The 25,920-nt window shown below is 43.3% G+C and overlaps 1 protein-coding gene across 1 annotated transcript in view; it reads left to right on the plus strand.

Moving 5' to 3' along the window:
* The first annotated feature begins 5,560 nt into the window (after window positions 1-5,560).
* GALNT16 (polypeptide N-acetylgalactosaminyltransferase 16) overlaps window positions 5,561-25,920 on the plus strand; it is a 207,252-nt gene continuing 186,892 nt past the window's right edge. The window contains exon 1 of the mRNA XM_069732323.1: window positions 5,561-5,991. Coding sequence (XP_069588424.1) covers window positions 5,812-5,991 — 180 coding nt within the window. The 5' untranslated portion in view covers window positions 5,561-5,811. The remainder of the gene's footprint in view (window positions 5,992-25,920) is intronic.

Below are 25,920 nucleotides of genomic sequence, written 5' to 3' on the forward strand. Positions count from 1 at the left end.
ATCGCTAGATCGGCGTGTGTGACGCCGATCTAGCGATGTGTTCACCTGTAACCAGGTTAAACATCGGGTTACTAAGCGCATGGCCGCACTTAGTAACCCGATCTTTACCCTGGTTACCATTGTAAAAGTTAAAAAATAAAAAACACTACATACTCACATTCCGATGTCTGTCACGTCCCCCGGCATCATCTTCCCTGCACTGTGTCAGCGCCGGCTGGCCGTAAAGCAGAGCACAGCGGTGACATCACCGCTCTGCTTTACGGCCGGCGCTTACACAGTGCGGGAAGCTGACGCCGGGGGACTTGAAAGACATCGGAATGTGAGTATGTAGTGTGTTTTTTTTTTAACTTTTACAATGGTAACCAGGGTAAATATCGGGTTACTAAGCGCGGCCCTGCACTTAGTAACCCGATGTGTATCCTGGTTACCCGGGGACTTCGGCATCGTTGAAGACAGTTTCAACGATGCCGAAGTTGTTCCCCTGATCGTTGGTCGCTGGAGAGAGCTGTCTGTGTGACAGCTCCCCAGCGACCACACAACGACTTACCAACGATCACGGCCAGGTCGTATCGCTGGTCATGATCATTGGTAAATCGTTTAGTGTAACGGTACCTTAAGTCAAGGAAGGGAATAAAAAGTGAGGCTGGGTCAGGCACAGAGAGATCAGACTTAAACAGGCAGCAGCAAGTGTTCGATTGACACTGGATGGAGGAACTAGCATGCTTAAGTAGAGGACTAATCAAGAGAAGTGAACACAGGTGATGGCAGCCCAGACCCAGCACAACCAGAACAGACTGTCAGCCTCCACACAATAGTAACATAGCAGACAAGTACAGTGTGGAGATCGTGACAGACCGTTCTCTTCCACCTTGCGCAAACTATCCAGGTTCATATCCCCTTGAAAGACTACTATCCAATTCCCCTCTCTACAGACATCATGATCACTCTCTCACAAACTAAATTCCCTATCAGCATCTCTTTGTGGAGATGAAAATGGAAAACTCAGAGGAAACCCACACAACTACGGGAAAAACAAACAAACTTATTGCAGGTGTTGTCCTTGGTGGGATTTGAACCCAGGACCCCAGAGCTGCAAAGCAATCCTAAAACTGTGGACATTTTTTCCATTTTCTTTTTGGTGGACATATGAAAAGAGCTAAATAAAAAAAAATGTGTCCATGTACTATATGTGAGTTTTGCCAGACATGCTTGGCCATGCAACCTTCAACTTGGCTCTGTCTACTTTTAATAACGTTGGTGGAGTTAATATACACTGGCATAATAAGGCCAAAAGCTCCACAATTTTTTCATCATTTCATACAGTTTATTCCAGAAATGGTCCAAAGAATTGGCCTCTAGATCAAGGGTGAGGGAAATTTGTTTAACTCCTTAACAACCGCCGATACGCCTTTTAATGGCAGCGGTTAAGGGTACTTCAACCACAGCGGAAAAAGTGTATACCACTCCCCAGATTTTCTCTGGGGTCTCGATTGCCGAGGGTAGCCGAGACCCCAGAGAACATGATTCGGGTCGGTTTTTACCGCCCCTCCCGGTTACGATCGCTGGTAATTAACCGTTTACCGGCAGCCGCAAAAAAACAAACGTGATTTCCCATTTAATTTCTCTGTCATCCAATGTGATAGCACATCAGAGGACAGAGAAATGGGGTTCCCGATCGCCCCCAATGCTTACCCTTGTTCCCCGATGCTCCTCGTGGCTCCCGATGGGCGCCGCCATCTTCTTCTGGGAAAAAAATGGGGGGCGCATGCGTAGTGTGCCCGCCGGCCGGCACCCGGCAGATCTTTGGGGTCTCGGCTGACTGGAGTAGCCGAGACCCCAAAGAACAGGATCGGGGTCGGTTTTTACGACCCCTGTTTTGCTATCACCGGTAATTAACCGTTTACCAGTGGCCAAAAAAAAAAAGTGATGTCTGTCATTCTCTGTCCTCTGATGTGATCGCACATCAGAGGACAGAGAAATAGGGGGATCGGGGACCCTGTTATACTTACCGGTGTCCCTGGGTCCTCCTTCATCCCCTCCTGGCCGCTGGCTTCTTCCTCCGGTAAGAAAATGGCGGGCGCATGCGCAGTTTTATTTTAGTCACTGTGAAATCCTACCACAGTGATCAAAATAGGAAAAATAATAAATAACCCCCCCTTTATCACCCCCTTAGTTAGGAAAAAAACTTAAATACATTTTTTAATTTTAATTTCCATTTTCCAATTAGGGTTAGGGTTAGGGTTGTGTTATGACCTGGTGGTTAGGAGCACCCGACCTGATAGTTAAACTCATACAGGACGAGCTCTGGGATGTGGGAGCTCTGCTGACCGCAAGCCCTAATCCTATCGCACACACTAAAAATAGCCGTGGAGCGCTCCTGACGCTCCCTAGGCGCCTCGTCACAGCCTCAGAGCTAGCTAGCCCTAGAGAAGAAAATAAAGCCTAACTTGCCTCAGAGAAATTCCCCAAAGGAATAGGCAGCCCCCCACATATAATGACTGTGAGTAAAGATGAAAGTCACAAACGCAGAAATGAAATAGGTTTCAGCAAAGGGAGGCCAGACTTACTAAATAGACAGAGGATAGGAAAGGAATCTTTGCGGTCAGCACAAAAACCTACAAAAGACCACGCAGAGTGTGCAAAAGGGTCCTCCGCACCGACTCACGGTGCGGGGGGTGCCACTCTGCATCCCAGAGCTTCCAGCTAGCAAGACAAAATCAAGATAACCAGCTGGACAAAGAAACAATGAGCAAAAATAACAATAAGGAACTTAGCTTCTGCAGGAGAAGACAGGTCACCAGGCAGATCCAGGAGCGAACTGAACCAATGCTAAAACATTGACAGCTGGCATGGAGTAACGATTCGAGTGGAGTTAAATAGAGAAGCCAACCAAAGGATAACCCACGTCACCTGTGTAAGGAACCTCAGAAGCAGCAGCTTCACTCATAGCCACCAGAGGGAGCCCACAGACAGAACCCGCCGAAGCACCATTCACGACCACAGGAGGGAGTTCGACAACAGAATTCACAACAGGGTTGTGGCTAAAGTTAGGGTTAGGGTTGGTGTTAAAGTTAGGGTTAGGGTTGAGGCTAAAGTTAGGGTTAGGGTTGGGGCTAAAGTTAGGGTTAGAGTCGGGGTTAGGGTTGGGATTAGGGTTTGGATTAGGGTTGGTATTAGGGTTAGGGTTGGCATTAGGGTTAGGGTTGGCATTAGGGTTACGTTTGAGATTAGGGTTAGGGGTGTATTGGGATTAGGGTTGGGATTACGGTTAGGTTTGAGGTTAGGGTTGAGATTATGATTAGGAGTGTGTTGGGCTTAGGGTTTTGATTAGGGTTATGGTTACGGTTGGGATTAGGGTTATGGATCGGGTTGGGATTATGGTAAGGGGTGTGTTGGGGTTAGGGTTGGAGTTAGAATTGGGGGTTTCTACTGTTTAGGTACATCAGGGGGTTTCCAAACGCGACAGCCAATTTTGCACTCAAAAAGTCAAATGGTGCTCCCTCCCCTCTGAGCTCCTCTGTGCACCCGAACAGTGGTTTACCCCCACATATGGGGCATCAGCGTACTCAGGACTAATTGGACAACAACTTTTTGGGTCCAGTTTCTTCTGTCACCCTTGCAAAAATGAAAAAAAATTGGGGGCTAAAAAATCATTTTTGTGGAATAATTTTTTTTTTTTATTTAACGGCTCTGCGTCAAACTTCTGTGAAGCACTTGGGCGTTCAAAATGCTCACCACATATCTAGATAAGTTCCTTGGGGGTCTAGTTTCCAAAATAGGGTCACTTGTGGGGGGTTTCTACTGTTTTGGTACATCAGTAGTTCTGCAAACGCATCATAACGCCGCAGACCATTCTATCAAAGTCTGCATTCCAAAGCAGCGCCCATTCCCTTCCAAACTCTGCCATGCGCCCAAACAGTGGTTCCCCCCACATATGGGGTATCAGTGTACTCCGCATAAATTGGATCGGTCATTAAGTACCAAATTGGCTCTGTCGCTAAGGGGTTAAACATGTTTGCCAATGTTTTTTTCATATCACAATCGGTATTAAAAATAAAAAATAGAAGTCTTGCAATTTGGGTTGAACTAGATGGACTTATAGTCTTCCTTCGACCTTAATAACTATGTAACTATGTAATTTATTCACTGGGGCTTTTTCAGACAGAAATTATGAGTCTAAAATAAACCCCAGTGGACAGCATGAAAATAGCAAGATTACTCATTTTGTATTTTAATAAAGATCACAAAATGAAAAGAAAATTAAATATTGCCAATTTTTTTTGTAAATACACGTAACACAAAAATCTAATTTAAGCTAGGTCATTTTCTGACGACATGTTCCCTTTAGGCTTCATTTACACCTCTGTGTGCTGTTTTTCTCTCGCACAACGCACAGACCCATAGTTTTATTGATCCTTGCAAACATCCGAGAAACACACAGATCAATGAATGAGATCCGCGCGGTCCTATTCTGATCTGTGTTTGCGGATAAGAATCAGCCATTTAAGTCTATGTGGATCCATGAAACTCATACGCCGAATCGGAGGGCTAACAATTCGCTTCCGTTTTTCATCCATGTGTAGGGCAGAATCCTGCCACAATTTATCTTCACAATGTGCATTTACATAAGAAAAGTCTCATTATTGATTATACTAGGAGTAACATAAGGATCTGGTGACGTGTCCATTTGTAAAAATGAAAATACAGATGGATACTAAACCGACACCAAAGTTTCCAATTTGTATCTGCTTGCATCCGTTTGCATTCTGCAATGAACGGATCCATTTTTACTACCGGTGTAAAAAAAAAAACCGGATCCATGAAACGAATGACAAAAGGGGTGAAAATCCATTATGATCTGTTTCTTAAAGTCTGTAATGTTAAAGTGTAACCAACATTTTAATTGTTATTTCATAAATCAATAGTACACATGAAAATAAGAAACTTTGTAACATATCTTATCTGAGAAAATGTCATGATTTGTGAAAAAAACAAAAAAACTTTAGAAATAAACGCTTTGTCTGCTATTATTTGCTAAAATAGCAAAAGTTGCGCTGACTACGGTTCTGTCCAAGAAACATATTGCTGTGGATGCGAACAGATCACTTTTTAGGAAACCCAAACACTCGTTCAAATACTGGTGCTGAAACGTTTTATTCCCGTTTTTATGCTCTCCTCTATGCTGTGTTCCCACATTGAGCTTTTGGTGAGTTTTAGATTTTCCGCACTCGTTAAGGAAAATAGTTTACTTGCATTTTTTTTCAAGAATACGCAGCTCACCGCGGGAACGTAGCCTAATGCGAATATTTCTTGATACGTGCTATAACATTTAATAATAATAAATTATTATTATTATTATTATTATTACATTTATAAAGCCACAATATTATCCAATTCCATTGGCAAAAAAAATAATAATAATAATAATAATCGTGGAGCGGGTGATGATTTTCTTACTGATGCTCTGCATCATCTATGGATGAATGGTCATTCTGATGTGGAGAGGCACATTTCCATGTTGAGTGGCAGGGTGGACCTTAGGACCCTGAGGAGGATGTTCTCTCTCTGCAGGACTGAGCTAAAACAAACAGCTGAGTGAGAGCAGAAGGGAAGGGAGGGAGATCCAGGGAGAAGGAGGCAGACACAGGGATACAGGGGAGAGGGGGAGACTGGAGGCTGGAAGGGTGCAGCAGCAGGAGCACATCACAGGGGGTAGATCTGACACAGGCTGGGGGAGAATGTAAAGGAGCTGGCAGCCCCTCGCCTCCCCCCATTCATACAAATCTCTCTAGCCTCCTGCCTGCAGTAAGCATGAGAAGGATCAGGGCTAATGCCATCGCCATCCTGACTGTCGCCTGGATCCTGGGCACCTTCTACTACCTATGGCAAGACAACAAACCCCATCCTGCAACATCCAGCAGATCACCAAGCAAAAGCCGGGCAGCAGTGAGGCAGGAGGGGCACAGAGAGGACAGGACCAGCCCTGGGGCTGTAAGTATCAGCACCTTGTCATGTATCTCCATCAGGGGGAGGGGGATTAAGGACTGGTCCCTCGGTCTCGAAGCAAGGATTCCTTCACCGACCGCTTCCCACCCCCCCTAATTCATTGCTGTAAGATAATCCGAAATATGGATCGGCCTCCGGTGATGTATTCTGGTTCCGTAGCTTCCATAAAGTCTCCAGAATAACTTCTCATTGTATTCCTGGGGCTTACCTGTCCTTAAAACTTATTGTCATAGCCGAGATTAGGGATCTAACCTAAGACCAATAATGATCCCTGGTGTCGGATCTGGTCCTCATCCGTGATCCATTCATTGACTATTGTGCACCGATTTATGGACCCATGATGGATCATATTGGCAGAGTTATTTTTATTCTGGATACATTCATTGTAATCACCGATTGTTATAATAAATATATAACCGTCGTCTTCATCATAAGTCTCTCCAAAACTACAACTAAAATAACCTTACAACCCAAGGAGGCTGTCCTAGCATGCTGGGAGTTGTAGTGTCCCAACAGCCAGAGAACAACGATCACTGATGTTCCTGTAGAATTTTATTATCTTACTACAAGGTCCCGACTCCGATTTAAAATTAATATTGCCGTTACCTTTTGCTTTCCTGCCAATTTTGCCGTAGCGTTCCGCGCCGTCTTTGTTGGTTTTGCCTGTTTTATGTTGTTGCCTTGCCTACATAATAGTATTCTTATTAGCTGCGATCTGACGTTTCTGACAGCGCATCACACGTGTGGACTATGAAAACCATATTGCTCAATGCGAGGCTAGGCTTCTTTTCAGAGAAGAATTTTGAAGCGGATCCCCCTTCAAAATCTACAATTAAAAAAAAAAATTTAAAAATTAAAATACTCTTGGAAAATTCTTCCATTCCTTTTGGTCTTTCACATAGTAAGTTGAGATTATTTCCGACAAGGTTTTTTTGAAAAGCTTCCTGTGAGTTCCTCTCGGAATCCACTCCAAACATGATGCTGTGTAGTCGAAAAACTGTAAAACAGTATGGGGTAAAAAAAAAACACCACTGTAAAAGTGTGTCAGGAAAAAAAAACTACTTCCTAAAAAACAGTGGCTATGGGCACACAACGTCTTTCACAAGCAGATTCAGACACGGAAACCTCCTGAAAAAAAAAAAGTGAAAATGTTCCAAATAATGAACACCAGCAATCCTAGGCAAAAACTACTTCTGTGTGTTCAGGTTTTTGAACGTCTTTTATCAGCTTTTCTAAAAACGCCAAGTGGTTAAAAGAAATAGCATCCATTTTTCTAGCATTTTCCACTTGGAAAAATAATAAAAATTTTTCAGATTGCACAGAATTTTTATTGTATTTTTTTTTTTGCTATCTCTTATTTACATACTTTGGGCATACTTTTCACAACCAGAGACTGAACGTGCCTTAGTGGTACACGTATAATAAAGTCACACTTTGCTCATAACTGCAGAGTTTCCGTAGCAGAAAATTTCCCTACAGTAAAATCTGCAGCAGAAAAACCACTCCAGATTTTGTTGCCCAAATGCTACTGCATTACCAAATATTTAATCTTGCGTTACTGTACAAAGGAGATAGTACAGCAAAGTTTTAGATGCTGACTAGTTTGTATTGGCAGACAGTCTGGACTGTTAAAGGATTTTCTCGGTTGAATGGGATTTTTTTTACCATGATTCTACTGTATTATGCGGCAGAAATTCCTATGCAAATCCGCCCTGTAAATCCCTATGATTAATATACCCCTAAGGGGGATATAATGTTTTGACCTTTTGACTTTCAGGCCCCATAACTCACCACCCACTACTGTCTTGAAGGTGAGACTACCATCATTATATAGACAATGATCTTGGCTACCTCATACATTTCACTTGCAGCAATTTAGCATATGATTAGTTATGCAGATTCTAGTCATGTCACTGCATTGTTACTGTTTTGCTCCTGGTGGTGGAAAAATCTTTTTCTTCCTGTACAACCTGTTCTCATGTTTCCTAATAGCTCAGTGTGTTATTAGGTTGATTTCCACGTGAAAGATCACTGCCTGGTTCCAACCGCATCATCCAGCTCATTGATAGCGATCTGTCAGCCAAGAAAATTGCCAAACTGCATCACGTGAGCATCATGATAGTTGGAAAAGTACAGAATGAACTCAAAATTTGGATGTCCAGTCAAAATATCTGAGTCAACAAGCCGGCTCATCACAAGGTCTATCAGTTCTGGCAGTGGTGGTGGCTCGAATGCTTCATAATAGTGAGATCACAAGCCTTGCAAGCATCATGCGAAGCACGTTACACAAGTCAGGAACGGTGGCCCAAAAAAAGACGAAGAAGGCTTGACTTCTATATCGTCATAAGAAGCGTTGGCTCTAGTTGCCAAAAAAGTACAAAATGTGGACAGGAAAAGATTGGAAATGGGCGATTTGGAGCGATGAGATGGAAGTCAATGTACTAGGCTCTGATGGGTGCAAATGGGTCGGGTAGAAACAAATGAAAAAGAGGCTAATGGGGCGAGAAAATGATGGAACTGACAAGTTCGGTGGAGGAAACCTTTATGATGTGGGGTTGTTTCACAGCCAAAGGTGTTGGATACTTGACTAGGATTGGTGGTGAGCGAGTGTACTCGTTGCTCGGGTTTTCCCGAGTATGCTCGGGTGGTCTCCGAGTATTTGTTAGTGCTCGGAGATTTAGTTTTTGTTGACCCAGCTGCATAATTTACGGCTGCTAGCCAGCCTGAGTACATGTGGGGGTTGCCTGGTTGCTAGGGAATCCCCCACATGTATTCAAGCTGTCTATCAGCTGTAAATCATGCACCTGAGGCAACGAAAACTAAATCTCCGAGCACTTACAAATACTTGGAGACCACCTGAGTGTGCTCGGGAAAACCCGAGCAATGAGAATACTTGCTCATCACTAACTAGGATCCATGGTGGTCTCAATGCTAATCTATACGTGAGTATCCTACAAGATGAGTTACTTCAGACTCTCGAGTACTATGGGTAACAAAATGATGATATAGTGTTCCAGCAGGACAACAATAATATGTAAAAATTAGCAAATAAATGGGTCAATGACAATGAAGTAGAGGTGCTGGATTGACTTCCACAGTCCTCAGGCCTCAACCCAATCGATCACTTGTGGGTAGAGTTGAAGATAAAACTATATATATAACCAAGTGAATCAACCAGTATGCACCATCTTTGGTAACATGCTGAGGAGACCTTGGCTCAGATTTTGGTCCACATATTCTTGAATCTGATGGAGAGCATGTTCAGAAGAATTCAGGCAGAGTTGAAAGTCAAAGGTAGATTTACAAAATACTAACAAAATAATACAAATTTAAATTTAGATTTTTAGGAGCAAAACAGTAAGGCTGTGTGCCCATATTATGTTTTTTAAGAGTTTCCGCCACATTTTTCTGCAGTGGAAACACTTATAAAACGCTCACAAAACGCATCCCATTAATTTTAATTGCATTCCGCAATTGCTGTGCCCATGCTGCGTATTTTTCTGCAGCAGATTCGCATCGCGGAAAAATATGCAGCATGTTCATTAATTTTGCGGAATCGCGGCGATTCTGCCACCATAGAGTTGTATAGGAAAACGCATGGAAAAAAGTCGTGAAAAATGCAACAAAAACGCATTAAAATCTGCAAGCAAGGGAATGCGGATTTGAAGCAGAATAATCTTCTTCTATTCTGCAACGTGGGCACACATAGCCTAACAATGCAGTGACATGACAAGAATCTGCATAACTAATCATATGCTAAATAACTGCAAGTCAAATTTATATATGAGATAGCCAAGATCATTGTCTATAAAATAATGGTAGTCTCACATTCATGAGAAATGAAGTCAAAAGTTCAAAACATTACTACCCTTTTCCTCGTCAGTGTACATGTGCAGCCAGTGGCTGTTTTCACATGTCCTTCAAAAAAAAAAAAAAAAAAGCAAAGACATGAGTTATGCCCAATTCGCTGCCTAATGCCATACATTTCAATGAGTGTGTCAGTGATGTGATTGGATGCAGCCCATGTACTGGTTTTCACAAAGTATATATGCTATGGCATCCATGTTACAGATACATCAAAACTTTGGGCACATGCATTTATGGAATGGTTTTCCTTGTTCTTGTGCACATTTTTGATTCAGACTGAAGCCAACAAAACTCATGCAAGGAGGTAATACATATGGAGACAAGGCGTAAAGAAAAGTATGAAACAAAAGTAGAATATGTGTTATTAAACTTTAGGCTCCTCATAGCCCCACCCTCACTATCCCCCCCCTTTTACTGATGACAGCCTGATGACAGCCTTATACCCCCTTGACATTCTTTCAAGCGGCTTTATCAGGCCCTCAACTGGAAAGGCTTTCCAGCCATTGAAGGAGTTTCCTTAGGTTTTGGGCACTTGTTGGCTGCTTTAGCAGTACTCTGCGTCCAAATCATCCTAAATATCTCAGATGGGTTGAAATCCAGTGATTGTTGAGACCATGTCATCTGAGGCAGCCTCCATTTCTCTCCTTCTTAGGGTACCGTCACACAGTGGCATTTTGATCGCTACGACGGTACGATCCGTGACGCTCCAGCATCGTAACAATATCGCTCCAGCGTCGTAGACTGCTGTCACACTTTGCAATGTACGACGCTGGAGCGATTTCATGACGTATGTGCGATGTAGAAGCCGTTGGTTACTATGCGCACATCGTATACGATATATGTTACACCATGCGATCATGCCGCCACAGCGGGACACTAGACGACGAAAGAAAGTTTCAAACGATCTGCTACGACGTACGATTCTCAGCGGGGTCCCTGATCGCAGGAGCGTGTCAGACACTGCGATATCGTAACTATATCGCTCGAACGTCACGAATCGTGCCGTCGTAGCGATCAAAATTGCACTGTGTGACGGTACCCTTAGTTGCAGACCACTTACATAGCCTGGAGGTGTTTAGGGTCAATGTCCTATTGCAACACATATTATGGTCCTTCTAAGTGCAAACCAGATGTAACTGCATATTGTTGCAGAATGCCGTGGTAGCCATGCTAAGTGTGTCTTGAATTCAGAATCACACCATCAAACCTCTCCCTCCACGCTTCATGATGGTCACCACACATGTAAAAATCATCGTCTCACCATGTCCGTGTCTCACAAAGACACTACTATTGGTGCAAAAATCTCAAAATGTGATTCAGCAGACCACAGTACAGATTTCCACTGATTTAAAATTCCCAGCCCTTGTGTTTCTTTGCACAAGCAAGTTTTTTCACTTGCCTGTAGTCCTCAGTATTGGCTTCTTTGCAGAAATTTGTCTGTAAAGGGTTCTTCTCACAATCTACTCTGGACAGTTGATGTTGTTAGATGTCTGTGCATCATTTATAAAGGCTATTATCTGAGGTGTTGTCAATTTCCTGGTACCTCTGACCAATTCTCTACCTGGCTTCTTCACTTTCGCTCTGCTGACATCCCCACCATCATCATGGGTGACTTTAATAACCCTACTGACACCAGCCAGCAGCCTCCAAGCTACTGGCCCTTACTTCATCCTTTGGACTCACTCAGTGGTCCTCCACAGCCACCCACACAGATGGACATACACTAGACCTCATCTTCACCCGCCTCTGTTCCTTATCTAATCTCACAACCTCTCCCTTCCTCCTATCTGACCACCATCTACTCACCGTCTCATCCTTGTCCTCCTCACCTGCCCCCATGTCCAGCCATTACCACATCCTCGCAGAAACCTCACACATCTAGACATTCACAGACTCTGACTCTCTCCTACCCCTGTCCTCCATATCTTCACTCCATGACACGGACAGCGCCACCGCTTTCTATAACTCCACCCTCACATCAGCCATAGACTCAGTCGCCCCTCCCATGCATGGCACAGTGCGACGAACCAATAGGCAACCTTGGCATAACAATCTCACAAAAAAACTTTGACAAGCATCCAGGGTTGCGGAGCGGCGTTGGAAGAAAACACGCCTGCCAGACGACTTCACTGCTTTCAAACAAACTACATTTGACTTCAAATTAGCCCTCACCTCTGCTAAACAGACCTATTTCACTAATCTTGTATCTTCACTATCCTACAACCCAAAACAACTATTCAGCACATTTACCTCCCTCCTCCGCCCACCACTGCCACCTTCAACTCCCCTCATCTCCACCGAGGACTTTGCCACCGACTTCAAAAACAAGATCAACCAAACAAGGCAAACCTTTACTGTTCCATCACCCCAACCACTCCATATACCAGACCTCTGCCCTTCCCTAATAACCTCCCTCTCCGACATCACTGAAGGAGAGCTTACTCGCCTCTTTTCCAAATCGTACCTCACCACCTGTGCACTTGACCCATCCCCTCCCACCTGCTCCCCAATCTCACTAACATGCTCATTCCAGCCCTAACCCATCTCTTCAACCTATCGCTATCTTCTGGTACCTTCCTCTCGGCCTTCAAACATGCCACCATCACACCCATCCTCAAAAAAACTAACCTTGACCCAACTGCTATGCCCAGCTACTGCCCCATATCAGTGCTCCCGTTTGCTTCAAAGCTCCTTGAGCAGCATGTCCATGCTCAAATTTCCTCCCACCTCTCATCTAACTCTCTCCTTGACAACCTCCAATCTGGCTTCCGCCCCCACCACTCCACCAAAACTGCCCTGACAAAAATTACTAATGACTGACTCACAGCCAAAGCAAACAGACAGTTCTCCATCCTCCTCCTTCTTGACCTGTCCTCTGCTTTCGACACAGTCGATCACTGCCTACTGCTACAGATTCTTTCTTCCCTTGGCATCAAAGACCTTGCCCTGTCCTGGATCACCTCATACCTTTCCGACCGCACATTTAGCGTTTCCCACTCCCACACCACCTCCTCATACCGCCCTCTCTCTGTTGGAGTCCCTCAAGGCTCTGTCCTAGGGCCCCTACTTTTTTCCATCTATACTCTTGGCCTAGGACAACTCATAAAGTCCCACGGCTTCCAGTACCACCTGTATGCGGATGACACTCAGATCTACTTCTCTGGCCCAGATGTCACCTCTCTGCTGTCCAGAATCCCGAAGTGTCTGTCAGCCATATCCTCCTTCTTCACCTCTCGCTTCCTAAAACTCAATGTAGGCAAAACCGAACTCATCATCTTTCCCCCATCTCACGTATCTCCCCCTACCTGACCTATCTATTATGGTAAACGGCTTCACGCTCTCTCCCGCACCTGAAATCCGCTGCCTCGGGGTAACTCTCGACTCTGCCCTGTCCTTCAAACCGCACGTCCAAACTCTTGCCACCTCCTGTCGCCTCCAACTCAAAAATATTGCCAGAATCCGTTCCTTCCTCAGCCCACAATCTACCAAAACTCTTGTGCATGCCCTCATCATCTCCCGCCTCGACTACTGCAACACCCTCCTCTGTGGCCTCCCCGCTAACTCTCTTGCACCACTCCAGTCTGTCCTCAACTCTGCTGCCCGGCTAATCCACCTCTCTCCTTGCTACTCCCCTACTTCTCCCCTCTGCAAATCCCTCCACTGGCTCCCAATTCCCCAACGAATCCTGTTCAAACTACTAACACTGATCTACAAAGCCATCCACAACCTGTCCCCTCCCTGTATCTCTGAACTAATCTCCCAATATCTTCCCTCACGTAATCTCCGATTTTCCCAAGACCTCCTACTCTCCTCCACACTTATTCGTTCCTCACACAACCGCCTCCAAGATTTTTCCCAAATATCCCCATCCTCTGGAATTCCATGCCTCAACACATCCGACTATCGACCACCCTCGGCTCCTTCAGACGGAACCTGAAAACCCATCTCTTCCAGAAAGCCTACAGCCTGCAATAACCATTCTGCCGCCTTGCCATCGCCAGAGCCGCTGCCTCGCCCCTACCTTCTGCCTCTTCCCCACTATCCCATAGAATGTAAGTCCGCAAGGACAGGGTCCTCTCCCATCTGTACCAGTCTGTCACTGTAAATTTGTTTACTGTAAGCGATATCTATAACTCTGTATGTAACCCCTTTCTCATGTACAGCACCATGGAATTAATGGTGCTATATAAATGAATAATAATAATACCTCTTATGAACTTATCCTCTGCAGCAGAGGTAATTATTGGTCTTTCTTTCCTGGGGCGATCTTAATGAGAGCTAGATTCATCATAGTGCTGGATGGTTTTCATGACTATACTTGAAGATACCATCAAGGTTTTAGCAGTTTTCTAACTAACTAATGACTAACCTTCATTTCTTATAGTACTGATGGACTATTGTTTCTCTTTAGTTATTTGCATGCTTCTTGCCATAATCTGGCTTAGATCAGTTGTTAAATGTGGCTCAGCACTGTATACTATTATTATTATTATTATTATTATTATTATTATTATTATTATCACTGCAAACGCTTTCCTGAAAGGCAGTGATTCCTTAAATGAACTCTTGATGAGGCAAACCTGTTCATTGGAAACCATTCCAGGTGAGTACTCATGAAGATGGTGGCGAAAATGCCAAGGGGCGTAAAGCTGTCAGCAGAATTAAAGGTGGGGGTGGGGTAATTTGAGTAATCTAAGCTTTTACACATTTCCCAGTTTGTTTCACATATGTTTCTTTACTCCATGTTTCGATATTTGTTCCTTCTTGATTTTGCTGCTTTCAGTCTGAATGTACAATGTGCACATTCCATTTAGAATAACCATTAAATGAACAGATGTGTTCAAACTTTTGACCTGTATTGTATATGTATACGTTAAATATGACTGTTGGGTATTTATCAAAGGCTCGGTCATATAGCGTACTGAAAAATGAGAAAAAAATTCCAAGTGCAGTGACATTTCCTAAAAGGTGCAATTCCACTATTTTTTTTTTTTTTACCATATTCACTAAATGCCAAAACTGACCTGCCATTATGATTCTCCAGGTCATTACAAGTTTGTAGATCCCAAACATGTCTAGGTTCTTTTTTTATGTAAGTGTTGAAAAAAAAATCCAAAGTTTCTGACCCAAAATTTTTTTTGCCATTTTTCGGGATCTGGAGCTTGGTGAGGGCTTATTTTTCGTGTGCCGAGCTGACGTTTTTTATTGAAACCATTTTGGTATAGGTATGATATTTTGATCGCCTCTTATTTCATTTTAATGTAATGTTGTGGCAACAAAAATAAGGAAATCTAGTGTTATGATTTTTTTTTTTGCTATGCCGTATTAATTCTTTTTATATATATTGATAGATCGGGTGATTCTGAACACGGCGATACCAAATATGTATTTTTTTTTTAAATTGTTTTATTTTGAATGGGGAGTGATTGTAAACTTTTATATTTTGTAAATATTTTTAAAAATCTGGGCGGCACTCATAGCTATCTATGACAACCACAGGCTTCTCCTGCAGATCCCAGCTTGTCATGCCAACCATTCGCCGACCCCCGATCATGTGAAAGTGGCGCCAATGGGCGGGGCTAGTGACATGCCTCTGGCGTGATCATGTTAAATGCCGCTGCCAAAGACTGACAGCGGCATTTAACATGTTAACAGCTGTGGGGGGATCGTGATTCCTCCTGCGGCTGTTACAGACACATGTCAGTTAATGAAATCTGCTGACATGTGCTGGAAAAGTTACGGGCTCATTGCCCGCAGCAAATGGGGAGGCAACCTTAGACGTACCTATACGACTAAGGTCGGAAAGGGGTTAAAGAGGTTGTCCACAGTATCATTGACGACCTATCATTATTAGCATCATTAGGATAGGTCATCAGTGCTTGATCGTTCGGCTGTCAGCTGTGCTCGGGTGTCGGCTGCCACCGCTGGAAATTCTCAATTACGAAGCTGCTCCATCTTCTCATAGTGACCGCGTCTGGGTACTGCACATCCACCTCCTATTCAAATCAATAGTATTGAATTTGTACTGTTGATCTCAAGGGGATTTGTATTTTTTTTTTATTCAATATAAGTTTTGAAATATTTTATAGTCGAGTCCTCTGATTTCAGAGAGGATTATATATTTCTATGACAGAATAGCCTTTTAAAAAAAAAAAAAAAAAAAGTAAAATAAACAAGTTGATCCCTCTTTTACCTCAAAGAGTTTTTCCAGTAGCGAAAGAGCGCGTTTTGAAGTTTTTCATACAGTATATGTGTCTGGAAGTGTGGATATGCACTTACGCTTCTCAGGCTCTATTCCCTGCCGTGTATTGGGGCTAACAACTTGTCAGTCAACTAGAGGAGAGTAGCTGTAGGCAGGGAATACAGGGGGAGGCTGATGAGCTACGTACCCTGCCGTGTATGGGAACCAACGACCTGCCAATCAAGCAGTGTAGTGGTGCTACATAGGGAATGTAGGGAGAGGCTGAAAAGCTGTAAGTGAATCGTCACGCCCCAATGCACTTCCAGACACATATATACAGAACTTCGAATTGGGATTTCACTGTTCTGGAGTTTTGCTTTGGTGTCTATAAAGAGATCAACTTGTCATAAAGAGATCAACTAGTCTTTTAAAGAGCTATACTGTCATATAAATGGTTTGGGGGGTGCAGAATTTTCTGACCGGTTCCCTTTTTTAGCTTTTTTTTAAATTTGTAACTTTGTATCTATCACACAATTAATCTACATGGTGGGAACAAAAGAAACTGATACTTGGGAATTGTATCCACTCCCTATTGATACAGGTTGTAGGCTTGGGCCATAGTAAAGATGTGTGGGGGTGGATAGCTTTTAATCTCTGTGTGTACATGCTGGTATTATGAGTTCTGGTCTCCATGGCAGCCAATGTTCGAGAAATGTGATTGTATGTCTCCTGGCTTTTCATGAAATCTGGTGCGGACTTTGCAGCTGAATCCAGATTTACACTTGGGAACCTGAATTACCATTACCCCGAATAGCTAAGTTTTTTTCTTAAAGGGAACCTGTCACCCCGTTTTTTGAGATTGAGCTATAAATACTGTTAAATAGGGCCTGCGCTGTGTGTTCTTATAGTGTATGTAGTGTACCCCGATTCCCCACCTATGCTGAGAAATAACTTACCAAAGTCGCCGTTTTCGCCTGTCAATCAGGCTGGTCAGGTCGGGAGGGCGTGGTGACATCGCTGGTTCTTCCTCAGCTTTACGTTGGTGGCGTAGTGGCGTAGTGGTGAACAAGCAGCGCGCGATCTGCGCTGTAATCCCTTGCATCGGTGGGGGCGGCCATCTTCCTGGGGCCGCGCGTGCGCAGATCGAGTGCTCTGCTGCACGGGGCTTCAGGAAAATGGCCGCGGGATGCCGCGCGTGCGCATTAGAGATCGCGGCGGCCATTTTCCCAAAGCCGAGTTTGCATCTCGGCTTTGGGAAAATGGCCGCCGCGATCTCTAATGCGCACGCGCGGCATCCCGCGGCCATTTTCCTGAAGCCCCGTGCAGCAGAGCACTCGATCTGCGCACGCGCGGCCCCAGGAAGATGGCCGCCCCCACCGACGAAAGGGATGACAGCGCAGATCGCGCGCTGCTTGTTCACCACTACGCCACTACGCCACCAACGTAAAGCTGAGGAAGAACCAGCGATGTCACCACGCCCTCCCGACCTGACCAGCCTGATTGACAGGCGAAAACGGCGACTTTGGTAAGTTATTTCTCAGCATAGGTGGGGAATCGGGGTACACTACATACACTATAGGAACACACAGCGCAGGCCCTATTTAACAGTATTTATAGCTCAATCTCAAAAAACGGGGTGACAGGTTCCCTTTAATGGATGACTTCTGAAATGTTATGAATGTGTACTCGGCTGCCGAATCCTATGGGGAATGATATATGACACACATATCTATTGAAAAGCTCTAGATCCCTGCATTGATCCACCGGCCAGAGCTTCTGCCTATGTTACCTTGTAGCTCACTCTTCCGATAAAACCTTGAAATCTAAAATATTCGGAGATAAATGGCTTTTGTCTCTGTTAGTACAATGGATCCAGGGCAGAGTGGAAAATATACCACTCTTGTATAGACTTTAGAAAAGGCCTTAAGATCCCATTGATTTATTGATGAGCCATGTCGTCATAATGCCCATAGGGTACGTGAATACGAAAGAGAGAAAATTCCTGGAATTACATTGATTCTCCGATAAATGTGCATTATATTATAATTTTAAAGGGACTTCATTTTGTTTTAATTATTTGTGAAATCCAACATTGAAAGTGCTTGATCCGTATATTATATACCAAAGACCACCACTGTAGGTATATTTGTTGGTGCACACAGGCATTTCTATACACGATGCCTTGAAATCCATATCCGGGTATGTGCACACAGAGAGTTTTTTTCTGGCTGGAAAGTCAGTATTCAAAAACCACATATAAAAAGGAAAAGGATAAACTTTTTTTCAAGAGTGTATTCTTCTGCTTCTATTGGTTGAGTGGTAAATTTTGAATTGTTTGTTTTTTTTTCAAGCAGAATATTTTTCTACGTGTGGGGGGGAAATATCATCATCTACAATATAAACGTGTTCCACTATTGGAAGGAAAAGAAGCTTAAGGTTGTGTGCCCACATTGAGTTTTCAGTTAATTTTTCACCCAGTGTCTTACAGTTCCAAAAAAGTGTATGAGATTTATAGGAATCTCAGGAATACTGGGTTTTGTTAACCCGCATAAAATCTGGCTAGTCCGAGCACTGCATTGCGATCCTTGACCGACCATGTGACTCATCCCTTAGGGTAATTTCTTGAGCTTTTTTCTGACTGTTTTGACCACCGGCAGGATGGATTTTCTCATTTCGTGCAACGTCTTTGTTACAGTCATTTTCCATTCCATTTTTTTTTTCTGTTTTTGTTTTTTTGTTCCACTCCATTGAATCAAGGAATGGCTAGTATTTTTTTTTTAAAGCATAAATAATGGTAAAACACTCAAAGTACCCGGGTGTCTCCTGAGCTTTCCCTTTGACTTGTAGTGTAAGGTACAAAACATCAGAAGAATGGATGTTACTTCTTCTAAACTCTCGGTGTTTTTATAAACCTGAAGCAGTTAACCCCTTCATGACCTTGGGATTTTTTGTTTTTCCGTGTTCGTTTTTCGCTCCCCTCCTTCCCAGAGCCATAACTTTTTTATTTTTCCGTCAATTTGGCCATGTGAGGGCTTATTTTTTGCGGGACAAGTTGTACTTTTGAACGACATCATTGGTTTTAGCATGTCGTGTACTAGAAAACAGGAAAAAATTCCAAGTGCGGTGAAATTGCAAAAAAAGTGCAGTCCCACACTTGTTTTTTGTTTGGCTTTTTTGCTAGGTTCACTAAATGCTAAAACTGACCTGCCATTATGATTCTCCAGGTCATTACGAGTTCATAGACACCTAACATGACTAGGTTATTTTTTATCTAAGTGGTGAAAAAAAATTCCAAACTTTGCTAAAAAAAAATAAAAATTGTGCCATTTTCTGATACTCGTAGCGTCTCCATTTTTCGTGATCTGGGGTCAGTTGAGGGCTTATTTTTTGCGTGCCGAGATGACGTTTTTAATGATAGCATTTCGGTGCAGATACGTTTTTTTGATCGCCTGTTATTGCATTTTAATGTAATGTCGCGGCGACCAAAAAAACGTAATTCTGGCATTTCAAATTTTTTTCCCGCTACGCTGTTTAGCGATCAGGTTAATGCTTTTTTTTAATTGATAGATCGGGCGATTCTGAGCGCGGCGATACCAAATATGTGTAGATTTGATATTTTTTTTTTATGGATTTATTTTGATTGGGGCGAAAGGGGGGTGATTTAAACTTTTATATATTTTTTTTTTTTAACATTTTTTTCAACTTTTTTTTTTTACTTTTGCCATGCTTCAATAGCCTCCATGAGAGGCTAGAAGCAGGCACAACTCGATCGCCTCTGCTACATAGCAGCGATCTGCTGATCGCTGCTATGTAGCAGAAAATCAGGTGTGCTGTGAGCGCCGTCCACAGGGTGGCGCTCACAGCCACCGGCGATCAGTAACCATAGAGGTCTCAAGGACCTCTATGGTTACAATGGAGACGAATCGCCGACCCCTGATCATGTGACGGGGGTCGGCGATGATGTCATTTCCGGCCGCCCCGGCCGGATGCGGTAGTTAAATGCCGCTGTCTGCGTTTGACAGCGGCATTTAACTAGTTAATAGGTGCGGGCAGATCGCGATTCTGCCCGCGCCTATTACGGGCACATGTCAGCTGTTCAAAACAGCTGACATGTCCCGGCTTTGGTGCGGGCTCACCGCGGAGCCCTGCATCAAAGCAGGGGATCTGACCTCGGACGTACTATCCCGTCCGAGGCCAGATAGGGGTTAAAAGATGGTCAAAAAATGAACATATAAACAGCAAGTCGTTTTTACATAGAATGGCTTATGTTCATTCTTTTGAGTGTTATCTGATATGTTTTTCACGTGGTTTTCTGATGGTATGTAAACTCAGTTGCTTTTTTTGTTTGTTTTTTTAGGACATTTTGAAGTAGAAACTTTGCAGAAAATCCAAATTCCAAAACTCCTCAAAAACTGAGTTTCCACGCAAAAAATGCATGTGTGCACATGTCCTAATGCTATGCCCCCATGAGTATTTGTAAAATTGCAACCCTCCTCAAAAAACAAGTGTGTCCTGAAGCCGTTACCGCTTGAGGCCTGTTTCACACGTCAGTGTCTCCGGTACGTGAGGTGACAGTTTCCTCACGTACCGGAGACACTGACACACGTAGACACATAAAAATCACTGCATCTGTTCAGATGTCAGTGATTTTTTGTGGACCGTGTCTCCGTGTGCCAAACACGGAGACATGTCAGTGTTCGTGGGAGCGCACGTATTACACGGACCCATTAAAGTCAATGGCTCCGTGTAAAACACGTACCACACACGGACGTTGTCCGTGTGCAGTCCGTGTGCCGTGCAGGGGACAGCGCTACATTAAGCGCTGTCCCCCCCCACTGGTGCTGAATCCGCGATTCATATCTGCAGCAGCGGTCACATGGGGCCGCTCATTTACAGTAATGAATATGCGGCTCCACCTCCCATAGGCCCCACGTGACCGCATACAGGAGAAGATGCGGCCAGACCAGGAAGCAGCGACAGCCAACGAGGGAGGCGGGTGAGTATTTTCAGAACAACGGGGGGGGCGCATGGGTGGGAGGGCGGGGCACTATTATTCATATCTTCTATGCAGCAAACGCTGCTGCAGGGAAGATATGAATCGCGGATTCAGCACGATGCAGGGGACAGCGCTAAACTTTAGCGCTGTCTCCTGCATGGTGCGTGTGGTACCCAGTGGGCACACGGGCGGCACACGTGTGCCGCACGTGTGCCACACTGATGTGCCACGTGAGCACACGGACACGGATAACTCCAGTACCGATTTTATACGGTACTGGAATTATCTGGACGTGTGAAACCGGCCTGATAAACGTCTTGGTTTTTAACTTCTCTAAAACCTCCACGTGAACAAAGCCAAAACAGTTTCACACTGAGGTTTTTGGAACGTTAAAAAATGCAATAAGTTTCCCATTCACCCTAAAAAGATGATTCATCAATAGTACACATGTTGCATTTTTTTCTGTATATTTTTCAATGTATGTTGGAAAAAGCATCATGACAATCCTATGGCTGGCTTTCCACTCATAAATGGGCCAAAACCTGTGGTTTTTAATGTGCATTTTGCTGCAGAAACTGGCCAAAATCACTAGTGCTACACCTCACATTACTATTAAAATGCATAAAGACAGTGTCACAACGGTGTCTGAAAAACACATTGTTATGATGCTTTGGTTTTTTTTTACTTTACTTGCATTTTAAATTATTAAATGGGATGTATCAATATGTGTAGATTTTGGCACGTTTCTACTACTAAAAACACTTCTGAAAAGCATGAAAAATACACAGACTTGCGCATTTAAAAAAGCAGGAATGAATTTACATAACCTTTTTTAACATATTAAAAACATGAATAAAAAGGAACATATTTCGTACAAGTGAGTTTTTTCATATAAATGAATGGAAAGCTTGTTGTAAGCAGATTTGAAGCTCTTTGTGAACATACCCTTAGGCTAAGTTGAGTTTTTGATGTCGCAGATTTTCTGCACCATATATCTAAATTAGTGTACAATCACTCCAAGTTTTTGGTGTTTTTTTTTTACTTTGCATATTTTTGAAAAAAATTCAAGTAACCTATCTTTGTGGGTGAAAAAATGGTGCAGAAAACCTCCATCATTGGCTGCTGTCACACTAGCAGTATTTGGTCAGTATTTTACATCGGTATTTGTAAGCCAAAACCAGGAGTGGAACAAATAGAGGAAAAGTATAATAGAAACATATGCACCACTTCTGTATTTATCACCCACTCGTGGTTTTGGCTTACAAATACTGAGGTAAAATACTGACCAAATACTGCTAGTGTGACGGCAGCCTTTCTCCTTCACAGGCGCAATTCTGTCTATCCTGTTGAGGGCAGCGCCCAGCTCAGGGGTGCGCATGCGCCAGCTTAACTTCCAGGTCATCAGCACTCTTTCCCCGCGCAAGTGCACTACAATACTTTGCTCTAACCTCAGCAGGGCAGAGACATGTAACGCCTGTGCAGGAGCGCGATGGAGGACATTGTGGAAGACAAAGAATATTGATTTGCGGAGACAAGTCTGATTTTTTTTTTTAATCAGAAATCAAAATCGACATCACAAGCCTATGGGTCCGTGAAAAAAAAATTAGACAGCACTCAAATGACATCTCAGTGGAGTCTCATTTTCCTGGACTGTTAGATGAGAGAATGTGGAGAAACTTTTTTTTTAATTTTCAGCTTATGAGAAAAACTGATTGAAAAATATTTAGAATGGAGAATCCTCAGTGGTTGATACCTTTTTAATGACTAACCGAAAAGATGGTAACAAAGATATATATCTTTCCTGTGAGAAAAACTGATTACGCTCCAACCAAACCTGACTTGTAAATGTGACTTTAAGGGCCCCTTTCCACTTGTGAGAAAAAAAAACGGTCCATAATCTGGACCGAAAAAACGGATGTAACTTATGCGATTGTCATGCGAGTGCAATGCGATTTTTAATCGCATCATCCGTTTTTACATCCGTATGCAATCCCTTTTTTTTCTCTGCAACTATTTTTATACAGGCATTTACAGGACTATTTACAGTGTTCTGTGCCACAGAATGGTAAGTTCATGTGCTTTGATTAATGAACTTCATACAAACACCGAGTACCTCTCTAATAACAGTACATCCATATTTTTGCCAAGTCTCATCTTTCTATGGGCAATGTGGGTAGATGTGTACAGCTGGCTTGTGGGCAGGAGCAGACTGACTACACTTCTGAAATCATTAAGCCCTTTTATAGAATTTGGAAATTGTTTTGTATTAATGCACGTACAGAAGATGATTTTTTTACATACAATTTTCATTGTAATTAAAAACGTATTAATAAGAAATGGTTCTTGTTCTATTGGTGATAGATTAGTGCAGCCGCACCTACGTGTTATACTGTAGACTACGTATCAAAATATATGCACAAAAGCAAACAGTCTAAAACCATATCCAGACATCTGCACATAATTGCCAAAAGTGGTAAGATATGAGATGATAGAAAATGTACTGTTACCCATAGGTCTTGGCAATACCCCTGCCAGCCATCGCTCCCTATAAATGCCCATATTATGCTGTCATCTCTACTTGTTCAGAGCTGTCTATGGGTGACTTTAGATGGAAATCCTGTCCATCTCGCCAGCACAGATGATGTCAAGTGAATCATAAGTAAAGGAACATATTCATCACCATATGAAAGCTTTCCAAAATGTTGAGTAATTTCTGTGGGTGATGATGCGCTCTCATAGAAAATGTTCATTGCCCTCATGACCTTTTTGCACCTACATTTAAAAAGTGTTATCCCTCTCCTGTTTTTCCAATCATGCTCTACTTATCACACATGTTCATAAATTGCAATCTGAAGTAATTTCCTAATTGAACAACTCACTAAAGGTTGTCTCAAATAACTTGTCCGATGTGGTCTTCACCGCCTCTCCACACCCCTTCCTCCGCCACACTCGCCTCAACTGACAGGTCTCTCCATAGGGAGAGACGGGTCACTCAACTGTTGCAGGATGGGGAGAAGTCACTGCGGACCGCTTTTGACTAGTAATTCGAGAAACATTGTCCCCCATCAACTTTCCAAAGTTTCAGTGTTTCAGAGATATACAGTTAAGTCCATATATATTTGGACAGAGACAACATTTTTCTAATTTTGGTTATAGACATTACCACAATGAATTTTAAACAAAACAATTGAGATGCAGTTGAAGTTCAGACTTTCAGCTTTCATTTGAGGGTATCCACATTAAAATTGGATGAAGGGTTTAGGAGTTTCAGCTCCTTAACATGTGCCACCCTGTTTTTAAAGGGACCAAAAGTGATTGGACAGATTAAATACAGTGCCTACAAGTAGTATTCAACCCCCTGCAGATTTCGCAGGTTTACACATTTGGAATTAACTTGGCATTGTGACATTTGGACTGTAGATCAGCCTGGAAGTGTGAAATGCACTGCAGCAAAAAAGAATGTTATTTCTTTGTTTATTTTTTTTTTAAATTGTGAAAAGTCTTTTCAGAGGGTCATTTATTATTCAACCCCTCAACCCACCAGAATTCTGTTTGGTTCCCCTAAAGTATTAAGAAGTAGTTCAGGCACAAAGAACAATGAGCTTCACATGTTTGGCTTAATTATCTCTTTTTACAGCCTTTTCTGACTATTTAAGACCCTCCCCAAACTTGTGAACAGCACTCATACATGGTCAACATGGGAAAGACAAAGGAGCATTCCAAGGCCATCAAAGGCAAGATCGTGGAGGGTCACAAGGTTGGCAAGGGGTACAAAACCCTTTCCAACGAGTTGGGCCTACCTGTCTCCACTGTTGGGAGCATCATCCGGAAGTGGAAGGCTTATGGAACTACTGTTAGCCTTCCACGGCCTGGACAGCCTTTGAAGGTTTCCTCCCGTGCCGAGGCCAGGCTTGTCCGAAGAGTCAAGGCTAACCCAAGGACAACAAGGAAGGAGCTCCGGGAAGATCTCATGGCAGTGGGGACATTGGTTTCAGTCAATACCATAAGTAACGTACTCCACCGCAATGGTCTCCATTCCAGACGAGTCAGTAAGGTACCTTTACTTTCAAAGCGTCATGTCAAGGCTCGTCTACAGTTTGCTCATGATCACTTGGAGGACTCTGAGACTGACTGGTTGAAGGTTCTCTGGTCTGATGAGACCAAGATCGAGATCTTTGGTACCAACCACACACGTGACCTTTGGAGACTGGATGGCACTGTATACGACCCCAAGAATACCATCCCTACAGTCAAGCATGGTGGTGGCAGCATCATGCTGTGGGGCTGTTTCTCAGCCAAGGGGCCTGGCCATCTGGTGTGCATCCATGGGAAGATGGATAGCACGGCCTACCTGGAGATTTTGGCCAAGAACCTCCGCTCCTCCATCAAGGATCTTAAGATGGGTCATCATTTCATCTTCCAACAAGACAACGACCCAAAGCACACAGCCAAGAAAACCAAGGCCTGGTTCAAGAGGCAAAAAATCAAGGTGTTGCAGTGGCCTAGTCAGTCTCCTGACCTTAACCCACTTGAAAACTTGTGGAAGGAGCTCAAGATTAAAGTCCACATGAGACACACAAAGAACCTAGATAACTTGGAGAAGATCTGCATGGAGGAGTGGGCCAAGATAACTCCAGAGACCTGTGTCGGCCTGATCAGGTCTTATAAAAGACGATTATTAGCTGTAATTGCAAACAAAGGTTATTCCACAAAATATTAAACCTAGGGGTTGAATAATAATTGACCCACACTTTTATGTTTAAAATTTATAAAAATTTAACTGAGCAACAAAACTTTTTGGTTTGTAAGATTTATGCATCTGTTAATAAATCCTGCTCTTGTTTGAAGTTTGAAGGCTCTAACTTATTTG

This window comes from Ranitomeya imitator, chromosome 1 (assembly GCF_032444005.1).
Source record: "Ranitomeya imitator isolate aRanImi1 chromosome 1, aRanImi1.pri, whole genome shotgun sequence".
NCBI classification, from domain to species: domain Eukaryota; kingdom Metazoa; phylum Chordata; class Amphibia; order Anura; family Dendrobatidae; genus Ranitomeya; species Ranitomeya imitator.